Source organism: Rhinoraja longicauda, chromosome 14 (assembly GCF_053455715.1).
Source record: "Rhinoraja longicauda isolate Sanriku21f chromosome 14, sRhiLon1.1, whole genome shotgun sequence".
Classification (NCBI taxonomy): Eukaryota; Metazoa; Chordata; class Chondrichthyes; order Rajiformes; family Arhynchobatidae; genus Rhinoraja; species Rhinoraja longicauda.
Window position 1 is genome coordinate 97,689 of NC_135966.1, and position 26,522 is coordinate 124,210.

Here is a 26,522-nt window from a genome sequence, read left to right on the forward strand (position 1 = left end):
CATCTTCCCCACTACCGATGTAAGGCTAACTGGTCTATAATTTCCCCGTTTTCTCTTTCCCTCCTTTCTTAAAAATTGGAGTTACAATGACTACCCTCCAGTTCACAGGAACTGATCCAGAGTCGAGAGAACATTTGGAAAATGATTACCAATGCATCCACGTTTTCTAGGGCCACCTCCTTGAGTACTCTGGGATGCAGACCATCAGGCCCTGGGGATTTATCTGCCTTCAGTCCTGACAGTTTACCTAACACCATTTCCTGCCGAATGTGCATTCCCTTCAGTTCCTCCCTCCCACTAGATCCTCAGTCCCCTAGTATTTCTGGGAGATTGGTCTGTCTTCAGTAAGGAAGACAAACAAAGTACCCGTTTAACTGTTCTGCCATTTCCTTGTTTCCCCATTATAAATTCACCTGTCTCTGACTGTAAGGAACCTACGTTTGTCTTCAAAATTATTCTAACAATTATTTTCAATTTGAGCTCAGTTTTTTAAAAAATTGGAAGATTACTTCATGTGTAATTATTATAAGTGTTACTGTAATAATTCAAGATTCTTAGAATAAATAGAAGGGAACACGGGCGGCACGGTAGCGCAGCGGTAGAGTTGCTGCTTTACAGCGAATGCAGCGCCGGAGACTCAGGTTCGATCCTGACTACGGGTGCTGTACTGTAAGGAGTTTGTACGTTCTCCCCGTGACCTGCGTGGGTTTTCTCCGAGATCTTCGGTTTCCTCCCACACTCCAAAGACGTACAGGTATGTAGGTTAATTGGCTGGGTAAATGTAAAAATTGTCCCTAGTGGGTGTAGGATAGTGTTAATGTACGGGGATCGCTGGGCGGCACGGACTTGGTGGGCCGAAAAGGCCTGTTTCCGGCTGTATATATATGATATGATGATATGAACATGTAAGTTATTAGCAATTTAAGAATCAAAGAAAGCTTCTTTCAGCAAGATAAAAAATATAATCTTAGGAAAAGTTACCAGAGAAGGCTACTGAACAGATTAAGCAACAACTAAATAGATTTTTGGTGGTAGAAGAGATGGGATTTGATGAAAACGCTTGGAGATGGGACTGAGATTAATAAGAAGCAGCAGGGTATTCGGCTAAATGGTCATAACCAACCTCCTAAAAATCCCAATTTTTCAAAACCACAATACAACAAGACCTTATTTGGGTCAACGGAAGTCAAGTCAAATTTATTTGTCACATACACATACTCGATGTGCAGTGAAATGAAAGTGGCAATGCCTGCGGGTTGTGCACAAAAAGTCCTCTGGAAACAACATAGAAAACAGTGTCTGGAAAAAGTGGCATTTTCAATTTGCAACAAATCTCATGGGTCCAAAATGAAAAAAATCTTGGGCATGAAATTTGATCTTGTTTATCCTGGCCTCATGTTTTATTCATCCTTTTTCTATTTTCATTGACTTTCTTTTCCCTCACTGCTCCTAAATATCTGATAATCTTTGTTGGATAAAAAGGAATTCTTCCACTGATTTTTGTACGTGGGTACATGACACGTTTTAGATCTTCCACATAATAATGCAACTCAATTTCACTACTGAAACCAAGGGGAACTGTTAATTCAAAGGAACTGTTCATTCAAATTCAAATTGTTAACAACTGTTAATTCAGCTGTTACATGGCTGTGCATTCAGTGGAAATATTAGATAATGGAAGACATAATTTTTCAATTGTATAAAAATGATTAATGTTGAAGTGAAATAATGACAGAACCAGAATGAGTTACTTAGCACTGAAACTAACATTTTACAGTGACTGAACTCACCCTCTTCATGGTTGCTCTCCCCTATTGGTATACCAACATAAACCATCACGTTAACCGCATCAGACACATCTAGATGGAGATTTGTTGTTCCAACTTTTCGATCTTCTGTTGTTATTAATCCTAAAGAAAAGAGTTTATTTTGAATACCACATGGAATCAATAAAATACACAACTTCAAAGACCTGATAAATAGCAAGTTTTATTTGAAACCAGTAACAAAGTAATGTTCTGGAGGTTTATCCAAATTTAGTTTAGTTTATTGTCACATGTACCGAGGTACAATGAAAAGCTTTTGTTGCGTGCTATCCAGCCAGCAAGAAGAGCTGAGAAATTGTAAGAGTAAAAAGTCTCTAATGAGAGTTATTTACAGACCCCCAAACGGTAGCCAGGATAGAGGGTACAAGTTACATCAAGAATACAATCGGCATGCAAGAAAGTTAATGCTACGGTGGTCACAGGAGATTCAATATGCAGGTAGACTGGGAAAATCAGGTTGGGAATGGACCCCGATAAAGAGAATTTGTAGAGTGCCTCCGAGATGGTTTCTTAGAGCAACTTGTACTGGAGTCTACAAGAGAAAAGGCAATTCTGGATTTAGTGATGTGTACTAAACCAGATTTGACAAGGGATATCAAGGTAAAGGAACCATTAGGACGTAGCAACCGCAATATGATTAGATTTAACCTGCAATTTGAGAGGGAGAAGGTGAAATAGTATGTGTCGGTATTACAGCTGAGCAAATGGGATTACAGAGGTATGAGGGAGGAGCTGGCAAAAGTTGACTGGAAATGTACCCCTAGTAGGATGGTGGAACAGCAAAGGCAGGAATTTCGGGGAATAATTCGGAAGATGCAGGATCTTTTCTTTCTAAAGAGAAAGAAAGGTCCAGGGGGAGATAGAGGCGACTGTGGCTGACAAGGGAAGTCAAGGACAGTCTAAAACTAAAAGAGAAGGCATATAACACAGCAAAGATTAGTGGGAAGCCAGAGGATTGGGAAACTTTTAAAGAACACCAGAAGGTAATTAAAAGGCAATACGGGGAGAAAAGATGAAATACAAAGGTAGGCTAGCAAATAATAAAAAAGAGGATAGCAAGAGAGAGTTTCTTCAGAATTCAGAGGCGCAAAAGGACTAGGGAGTGCTGCCGCAGGAGTCCCAAAAAGTTAATCTGCAAGTTGAATCGGTAGAAAAAAAGCAAACTCAATGCAAAGGATATGCAACAACACAGTTGTAATTTCTACATGGTGAAACCAAAGTGTATAAAAATGGCCTTTATTAAAATCTGACAAAGTGCAATTTAACCACAGGTGAATTTTTCTATTAACAATCTCAAATTGTGGAGTACAGTGGCAAATAAATGATAGGTCTTTGTCCCAAACATTATGGAGGGCACTGTAGCTGAATGGATAGAAAATTGACTTCGTGGAAGGCAAAAGTGGGTGGTTTTGCAGATGGTGAAGATGGTTGTGAGAAATTGCAGCAGGATCTTGATCAATTGGCCATTCTAGCCTTAGAGGGAGTACAGAGAAGGTTCACCAGATTGATCCCTGGGATGGCAGGACTTTCATATGAAGAAAGACTGGATAGACTGGGCTTATACTCACTGGAATTTAGAAGACTGAGGGGGGATCTTATTGAAACATATAAAATTCTTAAGGGGTTGGAGAGGCTAGATGCGGGAAGATTGTTCCCGATGTTGGGGAAGTCCAGAACCAGGGGTCACAGCTTAAGGATAAGGAGGAAGTCTTTTAGGACCGAGATGAGAAAACATTTCTTCACACAAAGAGTGGCGAGTCTGTGGAATTCTCTGCCGCAGAAGGTAGTTGAGGCCAGTTCATTGGCTATATTTAAGAGGGAGTTAGATATGGCCCTTATGGTGTTCGCCCACCCCGGATCGCGGGGCTTGGGGCGCGGACATTTCACCGTCCGGCGCGGCCTAAGATGGCCGCGGGATATTTCTCTGCTGGGCGGGGGCTTCAATGTCAGGAGCCACGACCGCCCCGACGTGCAACAACAGCGGCAGCAGCAGCGTGTTCGCCCGCCCCGGATCGGACTTTTCATCAGCGGAGCCGGCCGTCTTCGGAGGCTGCGGGAGCGGCTGCGACGCGACGCGCCTTGGGCTTGGCCCGCTGTGGACCGTCCGGCGCGGCCTGCAACCACAACAACCTGACTGCGGGCGAGGACAGCAGGAGAAGGGAAAGACATTGTGGCCTTCCATCACAGTGAGGAGAGAGAGGACTGGAGGAGACTCACTGTGATGGATGTTTCTTTGATGGATGTTTCTTTTTTTGTGTGTTTTTGGGGTTGGGTAATTTGTATGCCTATTTAATGCTTTTATTGTTGGACTGTGTTTTTGGGGGTTTTGGGGTTGTGTAATTTGAATGCATATTTAATGCTTTTATTGTTGGGCTGTGTTTTGGGGGTTTTGGGGTTGTGTAATTTGAATGCCTATTTAATGCTTTTATTGTTGGACTGTGTTTTGGGAGTTTTTTGGGGTTGTGTAATTTTAATGCTTATTTAATGCTTTTATTGTTGGACTGTGGGTGACTGAATTTCGTCCAATATTGGATGACAAATAAAGCTATCTTGAATCTTGAATCTTGAAGGGTTCAGGGGGTATGGAGAGAAGACAGGTACAGGTTACTGAGCTGGATGATCAGCCATGATCATATTGAATGGCATTGCAGGCTCGAAGGGCCGAATGGCCTCCTCCTGTACCTATTTTCTATGTTTCTATGTATAAAATCATGAGAGAAATAGATCGAGTAGATGCACAGAGTCTCTTTCACAGAGTCGGTGAATTGAGGACCAGAGGACATAGGTTTAAGGTGAAGGGGAAAAGATTTAATAGGAATCTGAGAGGTAACGTTTTCACACAAAGGCTGGTGGGTGAATGGAACAAGCTGCCAGAGGAGGTAGTTGAGGCTGGGACTATCCCAACATTTAAGAAACAGTTAGACAGGTATATGGATAGGACAGATTTGGAAGGATATGAACCAAACACAGGCAGGTGAGACTATTGTAGCTGGGACATTAGCTGGTGTGAGCAAGTTGGGCGGAAGGGCCTGTTTCCACACACTATGCTCCCCCCAGTAATTAGATACCTTTGTCTCTTAAGTTCAGTGTGTCAGTTTCACCATGCGTGGTCATGGAAATTGACAAGGAATCACTTCCATTGACATTTGTGCAATAATACTCTATTAAACAATATAACAAATAAACAATGTAAAAATATATTGAAACTATTAAAAGAGACCATTACTTTTGAAAACCCCACAGGGGAAAGGTAGAGAAGCCTCTACCTTCGAGTTCCCTTTTTCCATTTACAATCGCTTTACACACAGTGATCTCTAATACAAGCTTTTTTAAGAATGCAACTATTGAGTTAGAGTGGAACCATGCCAATGATTTTGCATTTCTGCAAGGCCAAACAAAAGAAGGTATGATGCTCGTCAAGTAAAGTCTAAATCTAAATTTTCATGAATAAGATTGTTGAAGGTTTACTAAAGAATCATACTGGAAACATCAAAACCTACCGTACCAAGGTTAACAAACTAAAGTGAGGTGACAATAGTCATGCAATAAAGGCCTGCAAACCTTATGTTCGGCCTAACTTTTCAGAATGGCAGGCAGTGGAGAGTGGAGTGCCGCAAGGCTTGGTGCTGGGGCCGCAACTATTTACAATATATATCAATAATTTGGATGATGGAATTAGAAGTAACACTAGCAAGTTTGCGGATAACACAAAGCTGGGTGGTAGTGTGAACTGCTAAGAGGATGTTAGGAGGTTGCAGGGTGACTTGGACAGGTTGAGTGAGTGGGCGGATGCATGGCAATAATGTAGATAAATGTGAGGTTATCCACTTTGGCGGCAAAAATAAGGAAGCAGATTATTATCTCAATGGGGTCAGATTAGGTAAAGGGGAAGTGCAGCGAGACCTTGGTGTCCTTGCACACCAGTAACTGAAAGTAAGCGTGCAGGTACAGCAGGCAGTGAAGAAAGCTAATGGCAAGTTGGCCTTCATAACGACAGGATTTGAGTACAGGAGCAAAGAGGTCCTTCTGCAGTTGTATAGGGCCCTGGTGAGACCACATCTGGAGTATTGTGTGCAGTTTTGGTCTCCTAATTTGAGGAAGGACATCCTTGCAATTGAGGCAGTGCAGCGTAGGTTCACGAGGTTAATCCCTGGGATGGAGGGACTGTCATATGAGGAAAGATTGGAAAGACTAGGCTTGTATTCACTGGAGTTTAGAAGGATAAGAAGGGATCTTATAGAGACGTATAAAATCATAAAAGGACCAGACAAGCTAGATGCAGGAAAAATGTTCCCAATATTGGGGGTCCAGAACCAGGGGACACAATGTAAGAATAAAGGGGGGGGGGGGGGGGCATTTAAAGCTGAGGTGAGAAGAAACTTTTTCACCCAGAGAGTTGTGAATTTGTGGAATTCTCTGCCACAGAGGGCAGTGGAGGCCAATTCACTGGGTGAATTTAAGAGAGCTAGATAGAGCTCTTGGGGCTAGTGGAATCAAGGGGTATGCGGAGAAGGCAGGCACAGGTTACTGATTGTAGATGATCGGCCATGATCACAATGAATGGCGGTGCTGACTCGAAGGGCCAAATGGCCTCCTCCTGCACCTATTTTCTATGTTTCTATGTAACTGTGCAATAAACAAGGCAAGTTTAGAGGTTTTACATGACAGAAATAGAAGATTTTAAACATGAACATCCCAGGCCTAGTAATTAGCTCTGCAGTGTCAGAGTCACAACATGGAAACAGGTCCTTCGACCCAACTTGTCCATGCCGACCCAAGATGTGCATCTATGAGAGTCCCATCTGCCCGCACGTGGCCATGTCACTCTAAACGTTTCCTATCCATGTACCTCTCCAAATGTCTTTTAAATGTTGTTAAATTAGCTGCCTTAACTACCTCCTCTGGCTCCATATCCCATCACCCTCCATTTGAAAAGGTTGCCCTCAGGTCCCTATTAAATCTTTCCTCTCTCACCTTAAACTCATGTTCCTCTGGTTCATGATTCCCCTACTCTGGGTAAAAGATTCAGTGCATTCACCCTATCCATTTGCCTCATAATTTTATACATCTCCAAGATCACCTTGCAACCTTGATTTACTTTGTGGAAGGGCATGAAGCAAAATATCAAGTCTTATCCTACACAAACAGAACATATTAATGCAATTTGCGATACTTACCATAGGCATTGTACATCTTTGGTCCGAGGTCAGGTCGCACAAAATAGTTTGGGAGCCTTGATGCCAGATTTAATCTCCCATCTCTCTTTGTGTATTCAGGTAAAGGAAGGTTGTTCATCAAGTCATCAAACCTGTAAAACAAGCAGTGAGAGGCTAATGTCTCATATTTACCATCCGGATGTTGACGCAAAATTAAAAAGCTATTACCTGGTTGGCATCATATCCCTAAAATCTTCACCCGGAGGCCAGTCTTTGAGTTTTAAAACCATGGGATGCCCTTCCTCAGACTTTAAACGTTCTGCAGACAAAATAAGTAAAATGAGAAGAATTAAGATTGCCTCAATGGGTAAAATATTCTATATAATGTGTCCAAGTTTGTTGACCACACAGAACAATGTGCAAATATCTTAGATGCAGAGTATTAATGCTTAGTGTGCGGTGGCAACATGGTAGATGGAATACAATGAGGAAAAATACAAGGTTGTTCTCCCTAGTACAAAAAAAATTAACTGAAATGAGATTGTAAAATATAGATGTTCAAAGGGATGTTCAAAGGGATCAGACTTATCTCTAGAACAGCATCTTCAATATTTCATATTAATTATTTGACATACAATCAAAATTCCATTTCCCTTGTCGTAACTTGCACTTTTTATGAAATAATTTATCTTTGCAAAGTAGTTTCTGCACTTACTTGCAATAATCTCGAAACCATCCCAAAAGTCCCGAACTTTAACATCAGAGATGATCGCACAGTTTCTGCAGTTGACTAGATCAACCTCTTGGTCTCCAAACTCCTGGCTGAAAGCTTCAGGTTTCCAGAGGGCTGCGTTAAGCTTCTTATGTACACCGGATACCAACACGGGCTGAGAAGAACATTACGTTGGAGAATGGGTTAGTGAGCATGCACAGAGCCCTCATTAATTCACTTCGATCTTTCTAAACAATGCTGAGTAAATTATTGCCCAATAACAGTTAGTACCAAACAAAAATCCGGGCTAGCGGCTTGAACTTCCTCCCCAATTATGAAACCATCTGATGCTTCCATTATATATTTTCTCATACTCCTTTTGGCTGTTTAAGCAGTCCAAAATGAAAAGGCAAGGCTTTTGATATAAACAAATCGTACAGTACACTTTGAATACAAAGCTTAGAAAACAAAAGTAATCCTTATTTCAGGCATTTGAATTCTAAAATGTTAGTTTAATTTAGTTTAGAGATACAGCGTGGAAATAGGCCCTTCGGCCCACAGAGTCCACGCCGACCAGTGATCACCTCTATACTAGTTCCATCCTACACACGAGGTACAATTTAAAGAAGCCAATTAACCTACAAACCTGTATGTCTTTGGTGTATGGGAGAAAACCTGTTGTAAGGCAGCAAATCAACGTGCCACCCTGATACCATATTAATGCAAAATCAAACAAAGGGTCTGACACTCAACATGATACACTTGGTAATAAGAGGTTGTCATACAGAGAACAGATTGAGAATTGTCAATGAAGCCAGGTCAGAAGGATTTTAGGAAAACACTACTTATTTCTTTTCTCCAGTGATGCTGTCTGAACCACCGAGTTACTCCAGAAACTCGTTTCTGTCTATCTCCAGTTTAAACTAGCACCTGCAGTTCTTTCCTACACATGCCAGGTTAATTAATCTACATACTCTACAGACCGACATGAGTTTAGAACTTTGAAAGGTTCTAAATTCATTGAGAATTCTGAGATTATGATAAAGTGTTAGATTAATTGCTAAAATTGTACATTTCATGGTATTCTGGCAGGAATGGAAAAGTGAGCAATAATCCCACAGCAAATTATATAAAGGGGAAAATGGAACTGAAATGGGCTCAAAGTTTCAAAGGGCGGCACGGTAGCGCAGCGGTAGAGTTGCTGCTTTACAGCGAATGCAGCGCCGGAGACTCAGGTTCGATCCTGACTACGGGTGCTGCACTGTAAGGAGTTTGTACGTTCTCCCCGTGACCTGCGTGGGTTTTCTCCGAGATCTTCGGTTTCCTCCCACACTCCAAACACGTACAGGTATGTAGGTTAATTGGCTGGGTAAATGTAAAAATTGTCCCTAGTGGGTGTAGGATAGTGTTAATGTACGGGGATCGCTGGGCGGCACGGACTTGGAGGGCCGAAAAGGCCTGTTTCCGGCTGTATATATATGATGATGATGATATATGATGATGACTTATTCTATTTGGAGAGGATGGTACAATGTGCATCCATAATGAAGAAGAATTTAGATATCCATTGGACGTTTTGAAATGGTTCCATTAATAAACTACTCGTGCAACAATAAATGCTAGTCCATTCTACCCAACTGTAAGGGAGAGTTCTCTTTCCCTTGTTACACATCCAGCGAGAAACGTACTCAGAATGTATGTATTGTGTACCTGACCCTGCTTCCAGCACTCCCTAAAGATCTTCCAGTTATTTTTGTTGCTGGGGTCTTGCAGGCAGAGAAGGCGGCCATCACAGAGCCAGCAGTGCTGCGTGTTTGGGTCTAGAACGCTCATTTCCATCACACCTTGCTTCTTGGTCTCCTTCATTGCCTCTGTACAATTCCCACTTCGTTTTGATGGGTCAGTAGACATTTTGTTCTCTACCACCGACGCAATTATGTGATCCAGGAAATTTGGTAGCCCTCCTTTTCCCTTTTCGGTCTATTAAAAACAAAAAAGCTACAGTAAAAAAATTAAAGGCCTCAGATGTTAACAAAAGTCATTTAAAATTGTATCGTTTTGCATTCTAGATGGAATGTCCAAATTTATTGTTTTATATCATTCCATTCTACACATAACATAGGAATGAAAACACTTCAAATCCTTAGATATTGATTTCCCTTTCTGCGGCAGAATAGAACTGATGGGAACTCATTAACAGACTAACAATCCTCTTTAGATGATGTATATTGATAGACAATAGGTGCAGGAGTAGGCCATTCGGCCCTTCGAGCCAGTACCACCATTCAACGTGATCATGGCTGATCATTCTCAATCAGTATCCCATTCCTGCCTTCTCCCCATACCTCCTGACTACGCTATCCTTACGAGCTCTATCTAGCTCTCCACTACCTAGAATTCACTGTGGAGTTTGGAAGGCTGAGGGAGAGCAATTGTCCATATCTGAATGTCAGAGTGCATGGGTATAGCGCATGGAATCAATGTCGACGATTCTTAGGGTCTGGATGCTGGGGATACCCATGGGTTGTGACAAAGCAGTCTGGGACATTGGACGAAAAGTATGATTTTGAGAGCATGAGCATGCTAGACTGCTGGTTGAGTCCTCTGTTGGACAGGTATCTCTATTTAAAAAAGCCTCAGACACTAGTGAGCAATGCGCAAGGTTAGTGGAGATAGGCCAGTCTTTCCTCGTCACAATCCAATAGCCAGGCCAATGCGAGTAATCTACTGTTATTCTTATTGGTTTTAAATTTTACAAAGTGGCTTGCTAATAATCAGCCATATCAGTCTACAATTCTCATAGATCAGGTTGCAAAGGGATAGCAGTCATTCTTTCCTGAAAGACACCAGTTAACCAGATTTTTAAAAAAAAACTATAGCTAAATTAAAAAGAAACAGGTGCAGGAACAGGCTGCCAGATGCCCAGCACTTGTCCCACCGTTCAGTATGTTATGTCCCAAAACACTCAATTCCTTTTTCCATCTCAACCGTAAATATCTTGTACTCCCCTCAGAGAAATTTCTATCCCCCTCAGCCTCTTATGAATCTATCTATCTATCTATCTATCTATCTATGAATCTATCTATGAATCTATCTATCTATCTATCTATCTATCTATCTATCTATGAATCTATCTATCTATGAATCTATCTATCTATGAATCTATCTATCTATCTATCTATCTATCTATCTATCTATCTATCTATCTATCTATCTATCTATCTATCTATCTATCTATCTAGATATCAATCATTCTGTCCGTGTGTATGTGTGCAGCATAACTTTTTTGGTTCGCACAGCTAAAACGGTACACCATAGCGCCACAATTTTTGCACCACCATACTCACCATTATCCTGGGCATAATCTCTAACAACTCTCATTCAAATTGAAGCTACATTTTTAAAGCGAGAGAGATTTTAAAGATTTCAAATTTCCTTTCTAACCCATTTCTTGAAGGTGTTCAGTGTGTGACGTCACAATGGGACCCGTGCGACTGTGAGATGAGCTCGTGCCCCCGCCCGTGACGTCACAATGGGACCTGCACGTCTTCAAGAGATCAGCTCTTGCCCTCCCCCCCTCCCCCGCCCCCCGGACCTTTAAGTAATGCGCGCCCCCCCCCCCCCACCCACTTGGTGTAGTCATATGATAAATATCACCATTTTCACTTTATTCGAACGTCTAATATTGTGCTGTTGTGCTTAGACATACTCACCGTTGGGACAGACGTGAAGACAGAAGGAAATGGAAGGTTGGTCTCAGCAGCACCCCGTTGTAACTTTCCTGGGGCAGAATTTAGAAGATCCCTAAGGCTTGACCCTTCATTCTTGGTGGTTGAGGGGCCTCCAGATAAAAGACTGCTGAATGGTTCTAAAATGGAGGGAGGCTTGGACAAAGCATTAAATGAATCCAGAGCTAATGGAGGCTTACAGTCTTGATTTTGGCTCAACACAGATCTCAAAGAATTACTGTTTTCTGGGAAGAAAGGAAAATGAAATGTTGAACTAGCAAATTATAAAATGCATTAGCAAAAGCAACAATATTCTTTGTCTACTACAAAGGTTGGTTAACAGTGTAGTTGCTATAAGTGAAAGCTTCCATATTTGCCATTTGTAAATGCCCACATCACAACCACTCGGGGAGGTTTGAAAATCTTTATGTACTTTAGAAGTGAACGCCCACAAAACCAATCCAAGGAAACAAGATCTAAGAGGGCAGTTTCATCACTCCTATAGTTACGTTAATGTTCGCCAATTATCACCAACATTCAATTAAATTTGTAATGTTACTAGCTGTACTATCACCTAAGAAACTGAATACCCATAAAACATTTGAAAAGGTACAATTGTCACCAAACACTAAATTCAGTGAACCTGTATCTGAATTGTGTTAGTTAAACATATGCCGATTACCCTGACATCATTCGTATACAATTTCATTTTGGGAGGTTTGAAAATCTGGCACGCACAGGAATAAAGAGACAAATTTAGGAATGCAAACTTACATTTTTTTGTGGAAGAAAACCAAAAATAAATGTAGATGCTGGAAATTTGAAATTAAAACAGAAAATGCAAGAACCAGACAGACGAGATGGAAGGAGTAGTTAATGATTCACGTCTGAAATACTTTGTCAGAGATTAACCAAACCATGTGAATGCTGGTCTCCTTTGAAGAATATTATCAAATACAAAATCCCCTAAAAATGTTTTCAAAATAAACAAAATCCGGCACAGAGGAAGGATCAGTTTTTAATTCCCAAGAGAGTCAGATGCATAACTATTACTTGTTTTTAAACAGCAGTAACATGTTACAACATTTTTAAGACCCACATTTGGCACCACACCCAAGCAGATCATTCTCAACAGAACCTGAATTCTGGATCGGGGACATTCAGTTTCTTTAAAGGTGCCCCACATTTCATTATTTTGTAACTATATTAAACTTATAAACCAAAGAATACCATATGTAACCTTCTCAAGAGTAAGCTAACTCAACAAAAAAACAGATGAAGCTGACCCCATGAACTTGAGTTGTATTCTTATTAGAAGGTTAAGTGCTCAAAATGGCAAAGGAATCTGACAAGGTGAAGCAGATGGGGAAACCATTTTCACTGGTGAGGGATTCTAACATGAATCGGGAAAAAGAATCGGGACTAAAATTCAAAAGCACTTTTCACAAAAAAGGGCAATAAAAATCTGGAACAATCCCAATGTTCAACTACACCTTGCCGCTAATTTCAAACAATTATTCATTTTGAAGTTGAGGTAAATAAATGTCATAGAAAGTTAGGGAATCAGGAGTATTAGTTGGTTACTATGAATCACCTTAAAAGGTGAGTGGCAAAAGCAAAGGAGAGGTGATGGGCATGAGAGAGAATAAGATGGGGGGCTGCAGGGAAATAGGGGAATGCGAACTGATGGGATTGCTCTGCTGGGAGCTGGCACAAAGTAATGGGATCTTCTTGTAGCAATGTGTTCATGCACTTTGAAAGGTAATAGTGAGAAGGATGTAAAGAAGTTGAAAAGTGATGTACATAAATTAGGTGACCATGCTCATTATTTGGGCCAAAGTTAGATAAAATACTCATTTTAAGCATCTCTCCCTGCAAGAACATATTTAAGTGATTACCTGTTATGAATGGAAATAGCAGGCAGTAACTACAGAATTTAAAATATATATTCTATGTAGTAATATCTTACAACTTTCTTGTTACCAGCAAAGAAATGATCAGTAGAGCAACATAATCAATTCCACAAACAGCCCAAGAATAGAGACTTCTCAGGATATGAACGCAACAGTTAAAATATAAAAGGAATCTTACCTTTTTTCTCCTCCTTAGCCTTCTGTGTGGCCAGGTCAGCCAACCAGTGCAGTGCAGATGTAGTATCAGCTGAACTCAGTGTTGTGTCCTTCAATGTTGAAGTGGTGGAAAAACCTTCATTGTCACTTGCAAAGCTGATGTTATTGCAATTATCATCAGCCAGGTTCATATTACTGGCTTCTCCAGCTGACTCTGGTTTCACCTCTGTTAAACTCCCATCGGATTGAGGTAACATCACAGAGCCTCCACCACTTACAGACACTTCGTTCGAAATAATTGCTGGAGCAGGACTGGGAAGATTGGTTGAAAGCTAAAGGAATTCAGAATTTAAAATAATACTAAATCATTCACTGTTGTACAAAAGTAAGACTTAATTAAAACACAGGAAACAAACCATTGGCCATAAGTCCAAGTTGGGCTTTAACTTTCATATGATCAATACTGCTATTCCTAATTTCTCATCTCTCAATCACCTGTCCAATCCATGCATTGGAATGGACTCGAGGTTATGGAATTCGCTTAAGGCTTAATTGCTGAATTAGAATCAGAGGTCTGAAGATTTTTCTCCTGCATTGTACATTTGATTTTGTGATTTTTGTGACTGGAACTGTCTTCTTTAAGCAACCTTGTTGCTTCCATTCAGAATTTCAAACAATTTATTTTTTGCCCAATTTTTTCAGTGTTCTAGAAAATAATATATCAACATTGTTATCCTTTTTAAATGTACTTTTCCACACTAGGCAACAATCTTCTACAGCTCCAGTGGATGGTGAATGATAAACACCTGCATTCCCAAGTAATACGCCTTGACAAGCTGCAGTCTTGTCTCTTTTCTGGTACTTAATACCTCGCATTAAGCCCTCTCCCTCCTCCCACCCAAATCCATCATATACATTATCACAATTTACCCATGGCAAAGATACATTAATGAACCTGCTATCATCGTGCCGACATCTAGAAACACAGAAATAGGTACGAGTAGGCCACTCGGCCCATCAATATGATCATGGCTGCTCATCCTAAATCAGTACCCCATTCATGCTTTCTCCCCGTATCCCTTGATTCCGTTAGCCCCAAGAGCTAGATCTAACTATCTCTTGAAAACATCCAGTGAATTGGCCTCCACTGCCTTCTGTGGCAGAGAATTCCACAGATTCACAACTCTCTGGGTGAAAAGGTTTTTCCTCACCTCAGCCCTTATTCTTAAACTGTGACCCCTGATTCTGGACTCCAACATCAACAACATTTTTCCTGTATCTAGCCTGTTCAATCCCTTAAGAATTTTGTATGTTTCTATAAGATCCCCTCTCATCCTAAATTCCAGTGAATATAAGCCCAGTCGATCCATTCTTTCATCATATGTCAGTCCTGTCATCCTGGGAATTAACCTGGTGAACCTCCACTGCACTCCCTCAATAGCAAGAATGTCCTTCCTCAAATTAGGAGACCAAAACTGCACACAATACTCCAGGTGTGGTCGCACCAGGGACCTGTACAACTGGAGTAGGACCTCCTTGCTCCTATACTCAAATCCTCTTGCTATGAAGGCCAACACTCCATTTGCTTTCTTCATTCCCTCCTCTACCTACATGCTTACTTTCAGTGACTGATGTACAAGGACACTCAGGTCTTGTTACATTTCCCCTTTTCCTAATCTGACAACATTCAGATAATGTGTAAGAAGGAACTGCAGATGCTTGTTTAAACTGAAGATAGACACAAAAAGCTGGAGTAACTCAGCGGGACAGGCAGCATCTCTGGAGAGAAGGAATGGGCGACGTTTCGGGTCGAGACCCTTCTTCAGACTGGGAAAATGAGAGATATAGACAATGATGTGGAGAGATAAAGAACAATAAATGAAAGATATGCAAAAAAGTAACAATGATGAAGGAAACAGGCCACTGTTAGTCAAGTCAAGTCAAATTTATTTGTCACATACACATACACGATATGCAGTGAAATGAAAGTGGCAATGCCTGCGGATTGTGCACAAAAAAGAATTACAGTTACAGCATATAAATAAAGTTAATAAGTTACTATAGTGTAGACAAAAATTTAGTCTCTGGAGTTATAAAAGTTGACAGTCCTGATGGCCTGTGGGAAGAAACTCCGTCTCATTCTCTCCGTTTTCACAGCGTGACAGCGGAGGCGTTTGCCTGATCATAGCATCTGGAACAGTCCGTTACTGGGGTGGCAGGGGTCCCTCATGATCTTGCTTGCTCTGGATCTGCACCTCCTGATGTATAGGTCCTGCAGGGGGACGAGTGTAGTTCCCATGGTGTGTTCTGCTGAACGCACTACTCTCTGCAGGGCCATCCTGTCCTGGGCAGAGCTGTTCCCAAACCAGACTGTAATGTTGCTGGACAGGATGCTCTCTACAGCCCCAGAGTAGAAGCAATGAAGGATCCTCAGAGACACTCTGAATTTCCTCAGTTGTCTAAGGTGGTAAAGGCGCTGCTTTGCCTTACCCACCAGTGCGGCAATGTGCGTTGCCCACGTCAGATCCTCTGTGATGTGGACTCCCAAGTATTTAAAACTGCTCACCCTATCCACAGTAGACCCATTTATCTCCAGTGGCGTGTACGTCCTTGGATGTTTAGCCCTTCTGAAGTCCACAATCAGCTCCTTCGTTTTAGTGACATTCAAGAGGAGGCTATTGTCCTGACACCAGAGTGCCAGATCAGCCACCTCCTCCCGGTAGGCCTTCTCATCGTTGTTGGAGATCCGGCCCACCACCACAGTGTCATCAGCAAACTTGATGATGGAATTTGAGCTGAACCTGGCCCCACAGTCATGTGTGTACAGGGAGTACAGTAGGGGGCTAAGGAAGCAACCCTGGGGGGATCCTATGTTCAGGGTGAGGGAGCGAGATGTGTGTTCCCCCATCCTGACCACTTGGGGCCTGGCGGTGAGAAAGTCCAGGACCCAGGCACACAGAGGGGTGCTAAGCCCCAGTTCAAGCAGCTTCTCAACCAGTCTGCTGGGGACTATTGTGTTGAATGCTGAACTAAAGTCAATGAACAGCATCCTCACATAGCCCCCCTGGCTGTCCAGATGAGAGAGAGCGGTGTGTAGAACCTGGGAGACCGCATCATCCGTGGACCTGTTCGGACGGTATGCGAACTGTAGTGGGTCCATGTTGCGAGGAAGGAGGGCGCAGATGTGCTTCTTGACTAGCCTCTCAAAGCATTTCATGACAACCGAGGTGAGGGCCACCGGTCGGTAGTCATTTAAACAAGCTGGAGAGGCATTCTTTGGCACCGGTACAATGATGGATCTTTTGAAGCATGCAGGGACCAAGGACTTGGCCAAGGAGAGGTTGAATATTGTGGTGAGCACTGGAGCAAGCTGAGTAGCACAAGACTTTAGCACTCGCCCAGATATACCATCTGGGCCTCCAGCTTTCCTCGTGTTCACACGCGTCAGAGCCCACCTCACCTCATGCTCGGACACCGAGAATGTGTGCACATCCCTGGCGGTGGATCCCCCTCCAGCCTCGCTAGCCAGCGCCCCTTCGGTGCTGTTTTTAGACGGCGAGCTGGTGGTGTTACCCGTCTCAAACCGTGCATAAAAAGAGTTCAGGTCATCAGCTAAGGAGGAGCCGGCACTTCAGGTTGAAGGGGTGCTGGACCTGTAGCTAGTTATTGTCCGTAGCCCCTGCCAAAGGCACCTGGTGTCCTGCTGCTCCATCTGTGATTCCATCTTGTCCCGGTACCTCCTTTTTGCATCCTTCACTGCCTTTCGCGGTCGGTAGGTCTCTCCCTTGTAGTCGTCCATGTTGCCGGATGTCAGGCCAGAGTTGTAAGCAGCGGTGCGAGCATTCAAGGCCACGCGAATAGACCTGTCCACCCAGGGTTTTTGGTTAGGGAAGATACTGACCCTTACCGTGGGGATGATGGTATTGGCTATTGTGGCAATGAAGTCCGTAACCGCTTCCGCAAACTCATTTACGTCTCTGGAACTTGCTTGGAACATGTTCCAGTCGACTTCGCTCAGTGCATCCTGCAGCATGGCCTCTGAATGGTCAGACCACCGCTTTACGTCCCTCGTCACTGTCGCTTCCCGTACTATCCGTTGTTTATACTCCGGCAGCAGGAAAATGGCAGCATGGTCAGATTTTCCAAAAGGAGAAGAGAAACGGTCTTGAAGCCTTTCCTGAACGGCGTGTAGCAGTGGTCCAAAGTTCTTTCCCCCCTGGTGACACACGTGATGTGTTGGTAGAAGTTGGGCATGACCTTTTTGAGATTTCCCCTATTGAAATCTCCAGCCACCAGCACAGCCGCATCAGGGTTCTTGTTTTGGTGTCGACACAACACATCGTGTAGGGTCGACAGTGCTATGTCGGCGTCCGCATGCGGTGGGATATAGACGGCTGTGATGATCACCGAGCTGAACTCCCGGGGTAGGTAGAATGGTCGGCATGAGATAGTCAGATGTTCCAGGTCCGACGAGCAGGAACGAGAAAGCGTCTTAATATTTCCAGGATTGCACCAGTTATTATTGGTCAAGAAGCAGACTCCTCCGCCCTTGGATTTCCGGGATTCTTCCGTTCTGTCCGCCCGGAAAACAGTGAAGGACTCGGATGGGCAAATCACCTGGTCAGGCACGAGCGGGGTCAGCCATGTCTCAGTCAGACAAAGGATGTTGCAGTTCCTTATGTCCCTCTGGAATCTGATCCTTGTAGGATGTTTGTAGGGTGAAAACGAGAAGCTAGTGCGACCTGGGTGGGGGGGGGATAGAGAGAGAAGGAATGCCGGGGCTACCTGAAGTGAGTGAAATATATAAATACTACTGGGCTGTAAGCTGCCCAAGCGAAATATGAGATGCAGTTCCTCCAATTTGCATTTAGCCTCACTCTGACAATGGAGGAGACCTCAGACAGAAAGGTCCGTGCAGGAATGGGAAGGAGAATTAGACAATAGACAATAGGTGCAGGAGTAGGCCATTCAGCCCTTCGAGCCAGCACCGCCATTCAATGCGATCATGGCTGATCACTCTCAATCAGTACCCCGTTCCTGCCTTCTCCCCATACCCCCTCACTCCGCTATCCTTAAGAGCTCTATCCAGCTCTCTCTTGAAAGCATCCAACGAACTGGCCTCCACTGCCTTCTGAGGCAGAGAATTCCACACCTTCACCACTCTCTGACTGAAAAAGTTCTTCATCTCCGTTCTAAATGGCCTACCCCTTATTCTTAAACTGTGGCCCCTTGTTCTGGACTCCCCCAACATTGGGAACATGTTTCCTGCCTCTAATGTGTCCAATCCCCTAATTATCTTATATGTTTCAATAAGGTCCCCCCTCATCCTTCTAAATTCCAGTGTACACAAGCCCAATCGCTCCAGCCTTTCAACATACGACAGTCCCGCCATTCCGGGAATTAACCTAGTGAACCTACGCTGCACGCTCTCCATAGCAAGAATATCCTTCCTCAAATTTGGAGACCAAAACTGCACACAGTACTCCAGGTGCGGTCTCACCAGGGCCCGGTACAACTGTAGAAGGACCTCTTTGCTCCTATACTCAACTCCTCTTGTTATGAAGGCCAACATTCCATTGGCTTTCTTCACTGCCTGCTGTACCTGCATGCTTCCTTTCATTGACTGATGCACTAGGACACCCAGATCTCGTTGAACTCCCCCTCCTCCTAACTTGACACCATTCAGATAATAATCTGCCTTTCTATTCTTACTTCCAAAGTGAATAACCTCACACTTATCTACATTAAACTGCATCTGCCATGTATCCACCCACTCACACAACCTGTCCAAGTCACCCTGCAGCCTTATTGCATCTTCCTCACAATTCACACTACCCCCCAGCTTAGTATCATCTGCAAATTTGCTAATGGTACTTTTAATCCCTTCGTCTAAGTCATTAAAGTGTCCCGCAACCGGGAGATCACATAGGTTCAGGCGGGCCGAGCGAAGATGTTCCGTGAAATGATCGCCCAGTCTACTTTTCGTCTCGCCAATGTATAAGATTCCACATCTTGAACAACGGATACAGTAGATGAAGTTGGAGGAGGTGCAGGTGAACCTAACCTGAAATAACTGTCGGGGTCCCTGGACAGAGTCGAGGGAGGTGGCGACAGGTGTTGCATCTTCTGCGGTTGCAGGGGAAGGTACCTGGGGATGGTGGGAAGGGATGAGTTAACCAGGGAGTTGAGGAGGAAACGGTCTGTGCAGAAGGCGGAAAGGGGTGGAGATGGAAAAATGTGGCTAGTGGTGGGATCCCGTTGGACGACTGATGGGGTGGAAGGTAAGGACTAGGGGGACTCTGTCTGTTGCGACTAGGCAGAGGGGGAGCAAGGTCGGAGCTGCGGAGGAGACATGAGTGAGGCCTCATCTATGATGGGAGAGGGGAACCATCGTTCCCTAAAGAATGAGGACATCTTGGATGTCCTGGTATGGAACATACCTCATCTTGGGCACAGATGTGGCATAGATGGAGGAATTGGGAGTAGGGGATAGAGTCTTTGCAGGAAGCAGGGTGGGAAGAAGTGTAGTCGTGATAGTTATGGGAGTCAGTGGGTTCGTAATAGACGTCTTGTGATGGAGACTGTGAAATCAAGAAAGGGGAAGGAGGTGTCGGAGATGGTCCAAGTAAATTTGAGTGCAGGATGAAAATTGGTGGTGGTTGATGAAGTCCATGAATTCTGCATGGGTGCAGGAGGTAGCACCAATGCAGTCGTCAATGTAACGGAGATAGAGTTCGGGGATAGGGCAAGTGTACGCCTGGAACTGGGATTGTTCAACGTACCCTACAAAGAGGCAGGCATAGCTGGGGCCCATAGCTACGACTTGGACTTGAAGGAAATAGTAGGAGTCAAAGGAGAAGCTGTTGAGGGCGAGGACCAGCTCCGCTAGGCGAAGTAGAGTGTAAGTAGATGGTTCTGCGGTCGAGGAAAAAACGGAGGGCTTTAAGGCCTTACTGGTGGGGGATGGAGGTGTAAAGTTGACTGAATGTGCAAAGTAAAGATGAGAGAGTGGGGGCTCGGAAAGCGGAAGTCATTAAAGAGACGATGGGCATGTGAGGCATCTTGGACATAGGTTGGGAGAGATTGGACCGGGGGGGGATAGGATGGAATTGAGGTACGTGGAAATCATTTCTGTGGGACAGGAGCAGGCAGAAACAATGGGTCTGCCAGGGCAGTTTTGTTTGTGGATTTTGGGGAGAAGATAAAAATGGGCCGTGCAGGGCTGGGAAACGATAAGGTTGGAGGCTGTGGAAGGCAGACAGCCAGACGTGATGAAATCAGTAATGGCGTTTGAGATTAAGACCTGGTGCTCATCTGTGCGATCATGTTTTGTGTCTACCATTCAGATAATAATCTGCCTTCTTGTTCTTGCCACCAAAGTGGATAACCTCACATTTATTCACATTTCCCTGCATCTGCCATGCATCTGCCCACTCACCCAACCAATCCAAGTCACCCTGCAGCCTCATATCGCATTGAATGGCGGTGCTGGCTCGAAGGGCTTAATGGCTGAATGGCCTACTCCTGCACCTATTGTCTATTGTCTATAACAGCCTCCTCACAGCTCACATTGCTATCCAGCTTTGTGTCATCCGCAAACTTGGGAGATATTACATTTAATTCCTTCGTCTAGATCGTTAATATATGTTGTAAACAACTGGGGCCCCAGCACTGAGCCTTGCGGCACCCCGCTAGTCACTGCCTGCCATTCTGAAAAGGACCCGTTAATTCCTACTCTTTGCTTCCTGTCTGCCAACCAGTTCTCTATCCATGTCAATACCCTACCCCCAATAACATGTGCCCTAATTTTGCACACTAATTGCACACTCTTGTGTGAGACCTTGTCAAAGGCTTTTTGAAAGTCCAGATACACAACATCCACTGGCTCTTCCTTTTCCATTCTACTTGTTACATCCTCAAAAACGTCCGGAAGATTAGTCAAGCATGATTTCCCCTTCATAAATCCATGCTGACTTTGACCAATCCTGTCACCGCCTTCCAAATGCGGTTATTACATCTGAAGAAGAGTCTCGACCCGAAATGTTACCCATTCCTTCTCTCCCGAGATGTTGCCTGTCCCGCTGAGTTACTCCAGCATTTTGTGTCTACCTTCGATTTAAACCAGCATCTGCAGTTTTTTTCCTACGCTATTATATCTTTAATAATCGACTCAAGCATCTTCCCCACTACCAATGTCAGGTGAGCTGGTCTATAATTCCCCATTTTCTCTCCCTCCTTTCTTAAAAAGTGTACACAAGGTACCCTCGAACTGATCCAGAGTCTATAAAACATTGAAAAATGTTCACCAATGCTTCCAAGATTTCTTTGGCCACCACTGTGAGTACTCTGGGATGCAGACCATCAGGCCCTGGGGATTTATCTGCCTTCAGTCCCAACAGTTTACCTAACACCATTTCCAGACTAATGTGGATTTCCTTCAGTTCCTCCCTCCCTCTAGATCCTCGGTCCCCTAGTATTTCTGGGAGATTGTGTCTTCCTTAGTGAAGACAAAACCAAACAGAGTACTTGTTTAACTGGTCTGCCATTTCCTTGTTTCCCATTATAAATTCACCTGTTTCTGACTGGAAAGAACCTACATTTGCCTTCACTAATCGTTTTCTCTTCACATATCTCTAGAAGCTTTAACAATCAGTTTTTGTATTCCGCGCAAGCTTTATTTCATGCTCTATGTTTCCGCTCTTAATTAACCCCTTAGTCCTCTGTTGAATTCTAAATTCCTCCCAGTCCTCCGGTTTGGTTTCCTCTGGCCAATTTACATGCCTCTTCCTGGGATTTAACACTACCCCTAATTACCCTCGTTAGCCACGGTTGAGCCGCCTTCAGAGAGGGATGAACAATTGCTGTAATTAGTCCATGCAAACTTTAAATCTTTGCCTTGCATATCCACCGTCAACCCTTTAAGTATCAGATGCCAGTCTATCCTAGCCAATTCCTGTCTCATGCCATCAAAGTTACTTTGTTTTAAGTTCAGGACTCTTGGTTCTGAATTAACCATGTCACTTTCCAAGGGGCTTTGCACAACAAGATTGCCAAATAATCCTTACTCATTACACAATACCCAGCCTAGGATGGCCTGCCCTTTAGTTGGTTCCTCTACATATTGGCTTAGAAAACCATCCCGTATACACTCCAGGAAATCCTCCTCCTCAGCGTTGTTACCAATTTGGTTAGTCCAAACTGTATGTAGATCAAAGTCACCCATGATAACTGCTGTACCTTTGCTACACGCATCCCTAATTTCTTGCTTGATGCTGTCCCCAACCTCACTACTGCCGTTTGGTGGTCTGTACACAACTCCAACAAGCGTTTTCTGCACGTGACTATTTTGCTGTTCCACCAGTGCAGATTCTACAGCATCGAAGCTAATGTTTCTCCTTACCATTCCATGAATCTCCTCTTTAACCAGCAATGCCACCCCACCACCTCTTCCTTTATAGACAATAGACAATAGGTGCAGGAATAGGCCATTCAGTCCTTCGAGCCAGCACCGCCATTCAATGCGATCATGGCTGATCACTCTCAATCAGTACCCCGTTCCTGCCTTCTCCCCATACCCCCTCACTCCGCTATCCTTAAGAGTTCTATCCAGCTCTCTCTTGAAAGCATCCAACGAACTGGCCTCCACTGCCTTCTGAGGCAGAGAATTCCACACCTTCACCACTCTCTGACTGAAAAAGTTCTTCCTCATCTCCGTTCTAAATGGCCTACCCCTTATTCTTAAACTGTGGCCCCTTGTTCTGGACTCCCCCAACATTGGGAACATGTTTCCTGCCTCTAATGTGTCCAATCCCCTAATTATCTTATATGTTTCAATAAGATCCCCCCTCATCCTTCTAAATTCCAGTGTATACAAGCCTAATTGCTCCAGCCTTTCAACATACGACAGTCCCGCCATTCCGGGAATTAACCTAGTGAACCTACGCTGCACGCCCTCCATAGCAAGAATATCCTTCCTCAAATTTGGAGACCAAAACTGCACACAGTACTCCAGGTGCGGTCTCACCAGGGCCCGGTACAACTGTAGAAGGACCTCTTTGCTCCTATACTCAACTCCTCTTGTTATGAAGGCCAACATTCCATTGGCTTTCTTCACTGCCTGCTGTACCTGCATGCTTCCTTTCAGTGACTGATGCACTAGGACACCCAGATCTCGTTGAACATCCCCTCTTCCTAACTTGACACCATTCAGATAATAATCTGCCTTTCTATTCTTACTTCCAAAGTGAATAACCTCACACTTATCTACATTAAACTGCATCTGCCATGTATCCGCCCACTCACACAACCTGTCCAAGTCACTCACCCTGCAGCCTTATTGCATCTTCCACACAATTCACACTACCCCCCAGCTTAGTATAATCTGCAAATTTGCTAATGGTACTTTTAATCCCTTCATCTAAGTCATTAATGTATATCGTAAATAGCTGGGATCCCAACACCGAACCTTGCGGTACCCCACTGGTCACTGCCTGCCATTCCGAAAGGGACCCATTTATCCCCACTCTTTGTTTTCTGTCTGTCAACCAATTTTCTATCCATGTCAGTACCCTACCCCCAATACCATGTGCTCTAATTTTGCCCACTAATCTCCTATGTGGGACCTTGTCGAAGGCTTTCTGAAAGTCGAGGTACACCACATCCACTGACTCTCCCCTGTCAATTTTCCTAGTTACATCCTCAAAAAATTCCAGTAGATTTGTCAAGCACGATTTCCCCTTCGTAAATCCATGCTGACTCGGAATGATCCTGTTACTGCTATCCAAATGCTCAGCAATTTCGTCTTTTATAATTGACTCCAGCATCTTCCCCACCACTGATGTCAGACTAACTGGTCTATAATTACCCGTTTTCTCTCTCCCTCCTTTCTTAAAAAGTGGGATAACATTTGCTATCCTCCAATCCACAGGAACTGATCCTGAATCTATAGAACATTGAAAAATGATCTCCAATGCTTCCACTATTCCTAGAGCCACCTCCTTAAGTACCCTGGGATGCAGACCATCAGGCCCTGGGGATTTATCAGCCTTCAGTCCCATCAGTCTACCCAAAACCATTTCCTGCTTAATGTGGATTTCCTTCAGTTCCTCCATCACCCTAGGTTCTCCGGCCCCTAGAACTGTATATCTGTCTTTCTGTCTATCCTTCCTGAATATTGAATGCCCCTGCCTGTTGAGCTCCCAACCTTGGTCACTCTGGACCAATGTCTCCGTAATCCCAACTATATCATATTCATTGGAATTTTCTTCTATTGAAAGAAGATTTTGCAATTCCCTCCAAGAATCTTAGTGGTAATAAGTTGAGCAACTAATGCCAATAGCAGAGGAATTATTCTCGCACTAAGCCAAATTTGCTTTGATATCTCTAATATTTTATTAGAACTATCGTTGATTTTTAAATTGTGTACAAGACTCACACGTGTAGATCAGGCTGAGATTTATACGTTATAAAAATGTGATTTTCTAGGAATGAGTTTCGCTGGTCTTCTGCCACCACTCTACCCTTCACACACCCCAGAAGACATCTTGCATCCTTCGATCAGTCCTTTCTCCAGGGTTCAACACATCACAGACCGGCTTCAGAAAATCCTAGTGAGGGAAGGCGATCAACCTGAAGTCGTTGTGCACGTGGGCACGAATGACGTCGGGCGGAAGAGGAAGGAGGTGCTACAGCGGGAGTTTAGAGAGTTGGGAAAAGCGCTGAGAAGTAGGACGTCGAAGGTGGTTATCTCTGGACTGCTACCGGTACCTCGTGCTGGTGAGGCCAGGAACAGAGAGATAGAGGGTATGAATTTATGGCTGAGGGGCTGGTGCAGAGAGCAGGGATTTAGATTTCTGGACCACTGGGATCTCTTCTGGGCTAGGGGTGACTTGTACAAAAGGGACGGGTTGCATCTTAACAGCAGGGGGACAAACATTCTGGCAGGCAGGTTTGCTAGTGTGACACCTGTGGCTTTAAACTAAGTAGTGGGGGGGAGGGGTTAACAAATTGTGAATATGAAGATGAGGTCAAAGGGAATACAGGAGATATTGCAAAAGACTCTCGGAAGAATGGGAACAGAAGTTCTAGAGCGGAAAAGAAATTAAGGGCAGGGCCAATTGTGAACGATGTGAGAGAGGAGGTAAATACAGAAGTTAAAGTGTTGTACTTAAATGCGCGTAGTATAAAAAATAAAGTGGATGAGCTTGAGGCTCAGTTAGTCATGGGCAAGTATGATGTTGTAGGGATCACTGAGACATGGTTACAAGAGGACCAGGGCTGGGAACTGAATATTCAGGGGTACACAACGTATAGAAAAGACAGACAGGTGGGCAGAGGGGGTGGGGTTGCTCTGATGGTAAGGAATGATATTCATTCCCTTGCAAGGGGTGACATAGAATCAGGAGATGTTGAATCAGTATGGATAGAAATGAGAAATTGTAAGGGTAAAAAGACCCTAATGGGAGTTATCTATAGGCCCCCAAACAGTAGCCTCGACATAGGGTGCAAGTTGAATCAGGAGATAAAATTGGCGTGTCAAAAATGTAATGCTACGGTGGTTATGGGAGATTTCAACATGCAGGTAGACTGGGAAAATCAGGTTGGAAATGGACCCCAGGAAAGAGAGTTTGTAGAGTGCCTTCGAGATGGATTCTTAGAACAGCTTGTACTGGAGCCTACCAGGGAGAAGGCAATTCTGGATTTAGTGTTGTGTAATGATCCTGATCTGATAAGGGGACTAGAGGTAAAAGAGCCATTAGGAGGCAGTGATCACAACATGATAAGTTTTACTCTGCAAATGGAAAGGCAGAAGGGAAAATCGGAAGTGTCGGTATTACAGTATAGCAAAGGGGATTACAGAGGCATGAGGCGGGAGCTGGCCAAAATTGATTGGAAGGAGGCCCTAGCAGGGAAGACGGTAGAACAGCAATGGCAGGTATTCCTGGGAATAATGCAGAGGTTGCAGGATCAATTTATTCCAAAGAGGTGGAAAGACTCTAAGGGGAGTAAGAGACACCTGTGGCTGACGAGGG

General features: G+C 43.9%; 1 protein-coding gene across 4 annotated transcripts in view; it reads right to left on the minus strand.

Annotated features, from left to right (window-relative positions):
* The window catches only part of kdm3b (lysine (K)-specific demethylase 3B), a 99,194-nt gene that overhangs the window by 18,532 nt on the left and 54,140 nt on the right, over nucleotides 1-26,522 (minus strand). For 3 of the 4 annotated variants that reach the window (XM_078411262.1, XM_078411263.1, XM_078411261.1), the window contains exons 16-22: nucleotides 13,514-13,823; nucleotides 11,408-11,667; nucleotides 9,405-9,674; nucleotides 7,698-7,869; nucleotides 7,211-7,301; nucleotides 7,004-7,134; nucleotides 1,791-1,910 (exon numbers count right to left, since the gene is read on the minus strand). In XM_078411262.1, the coding sequence (XP_078267388.1) occupies nucleotides 1,791-1,910; nucleotides 7,004-7,134; nucleotides 7,211-7,301; nucleotides 7,698-7,869; nucleotides 9,405-9,674; nucleotides 11,408-11,667; nucleotides 13,514-13,823 (1,354 nt within the window). The remainder of the gene's footprint in view (nucleotides 1-1,790; nucleotides 1,911-7,003; nucleotides 7,135-7,210; nucleotides 7,302-7,697; nucleotides 7,870-9,404; nucleotides 9,675-11,407; nucleotides 11,668-13,513; nucleotides 13,824-26,522) is intronic. The other variant, XM_078411264.1, reaches the window with a different exon arrangement.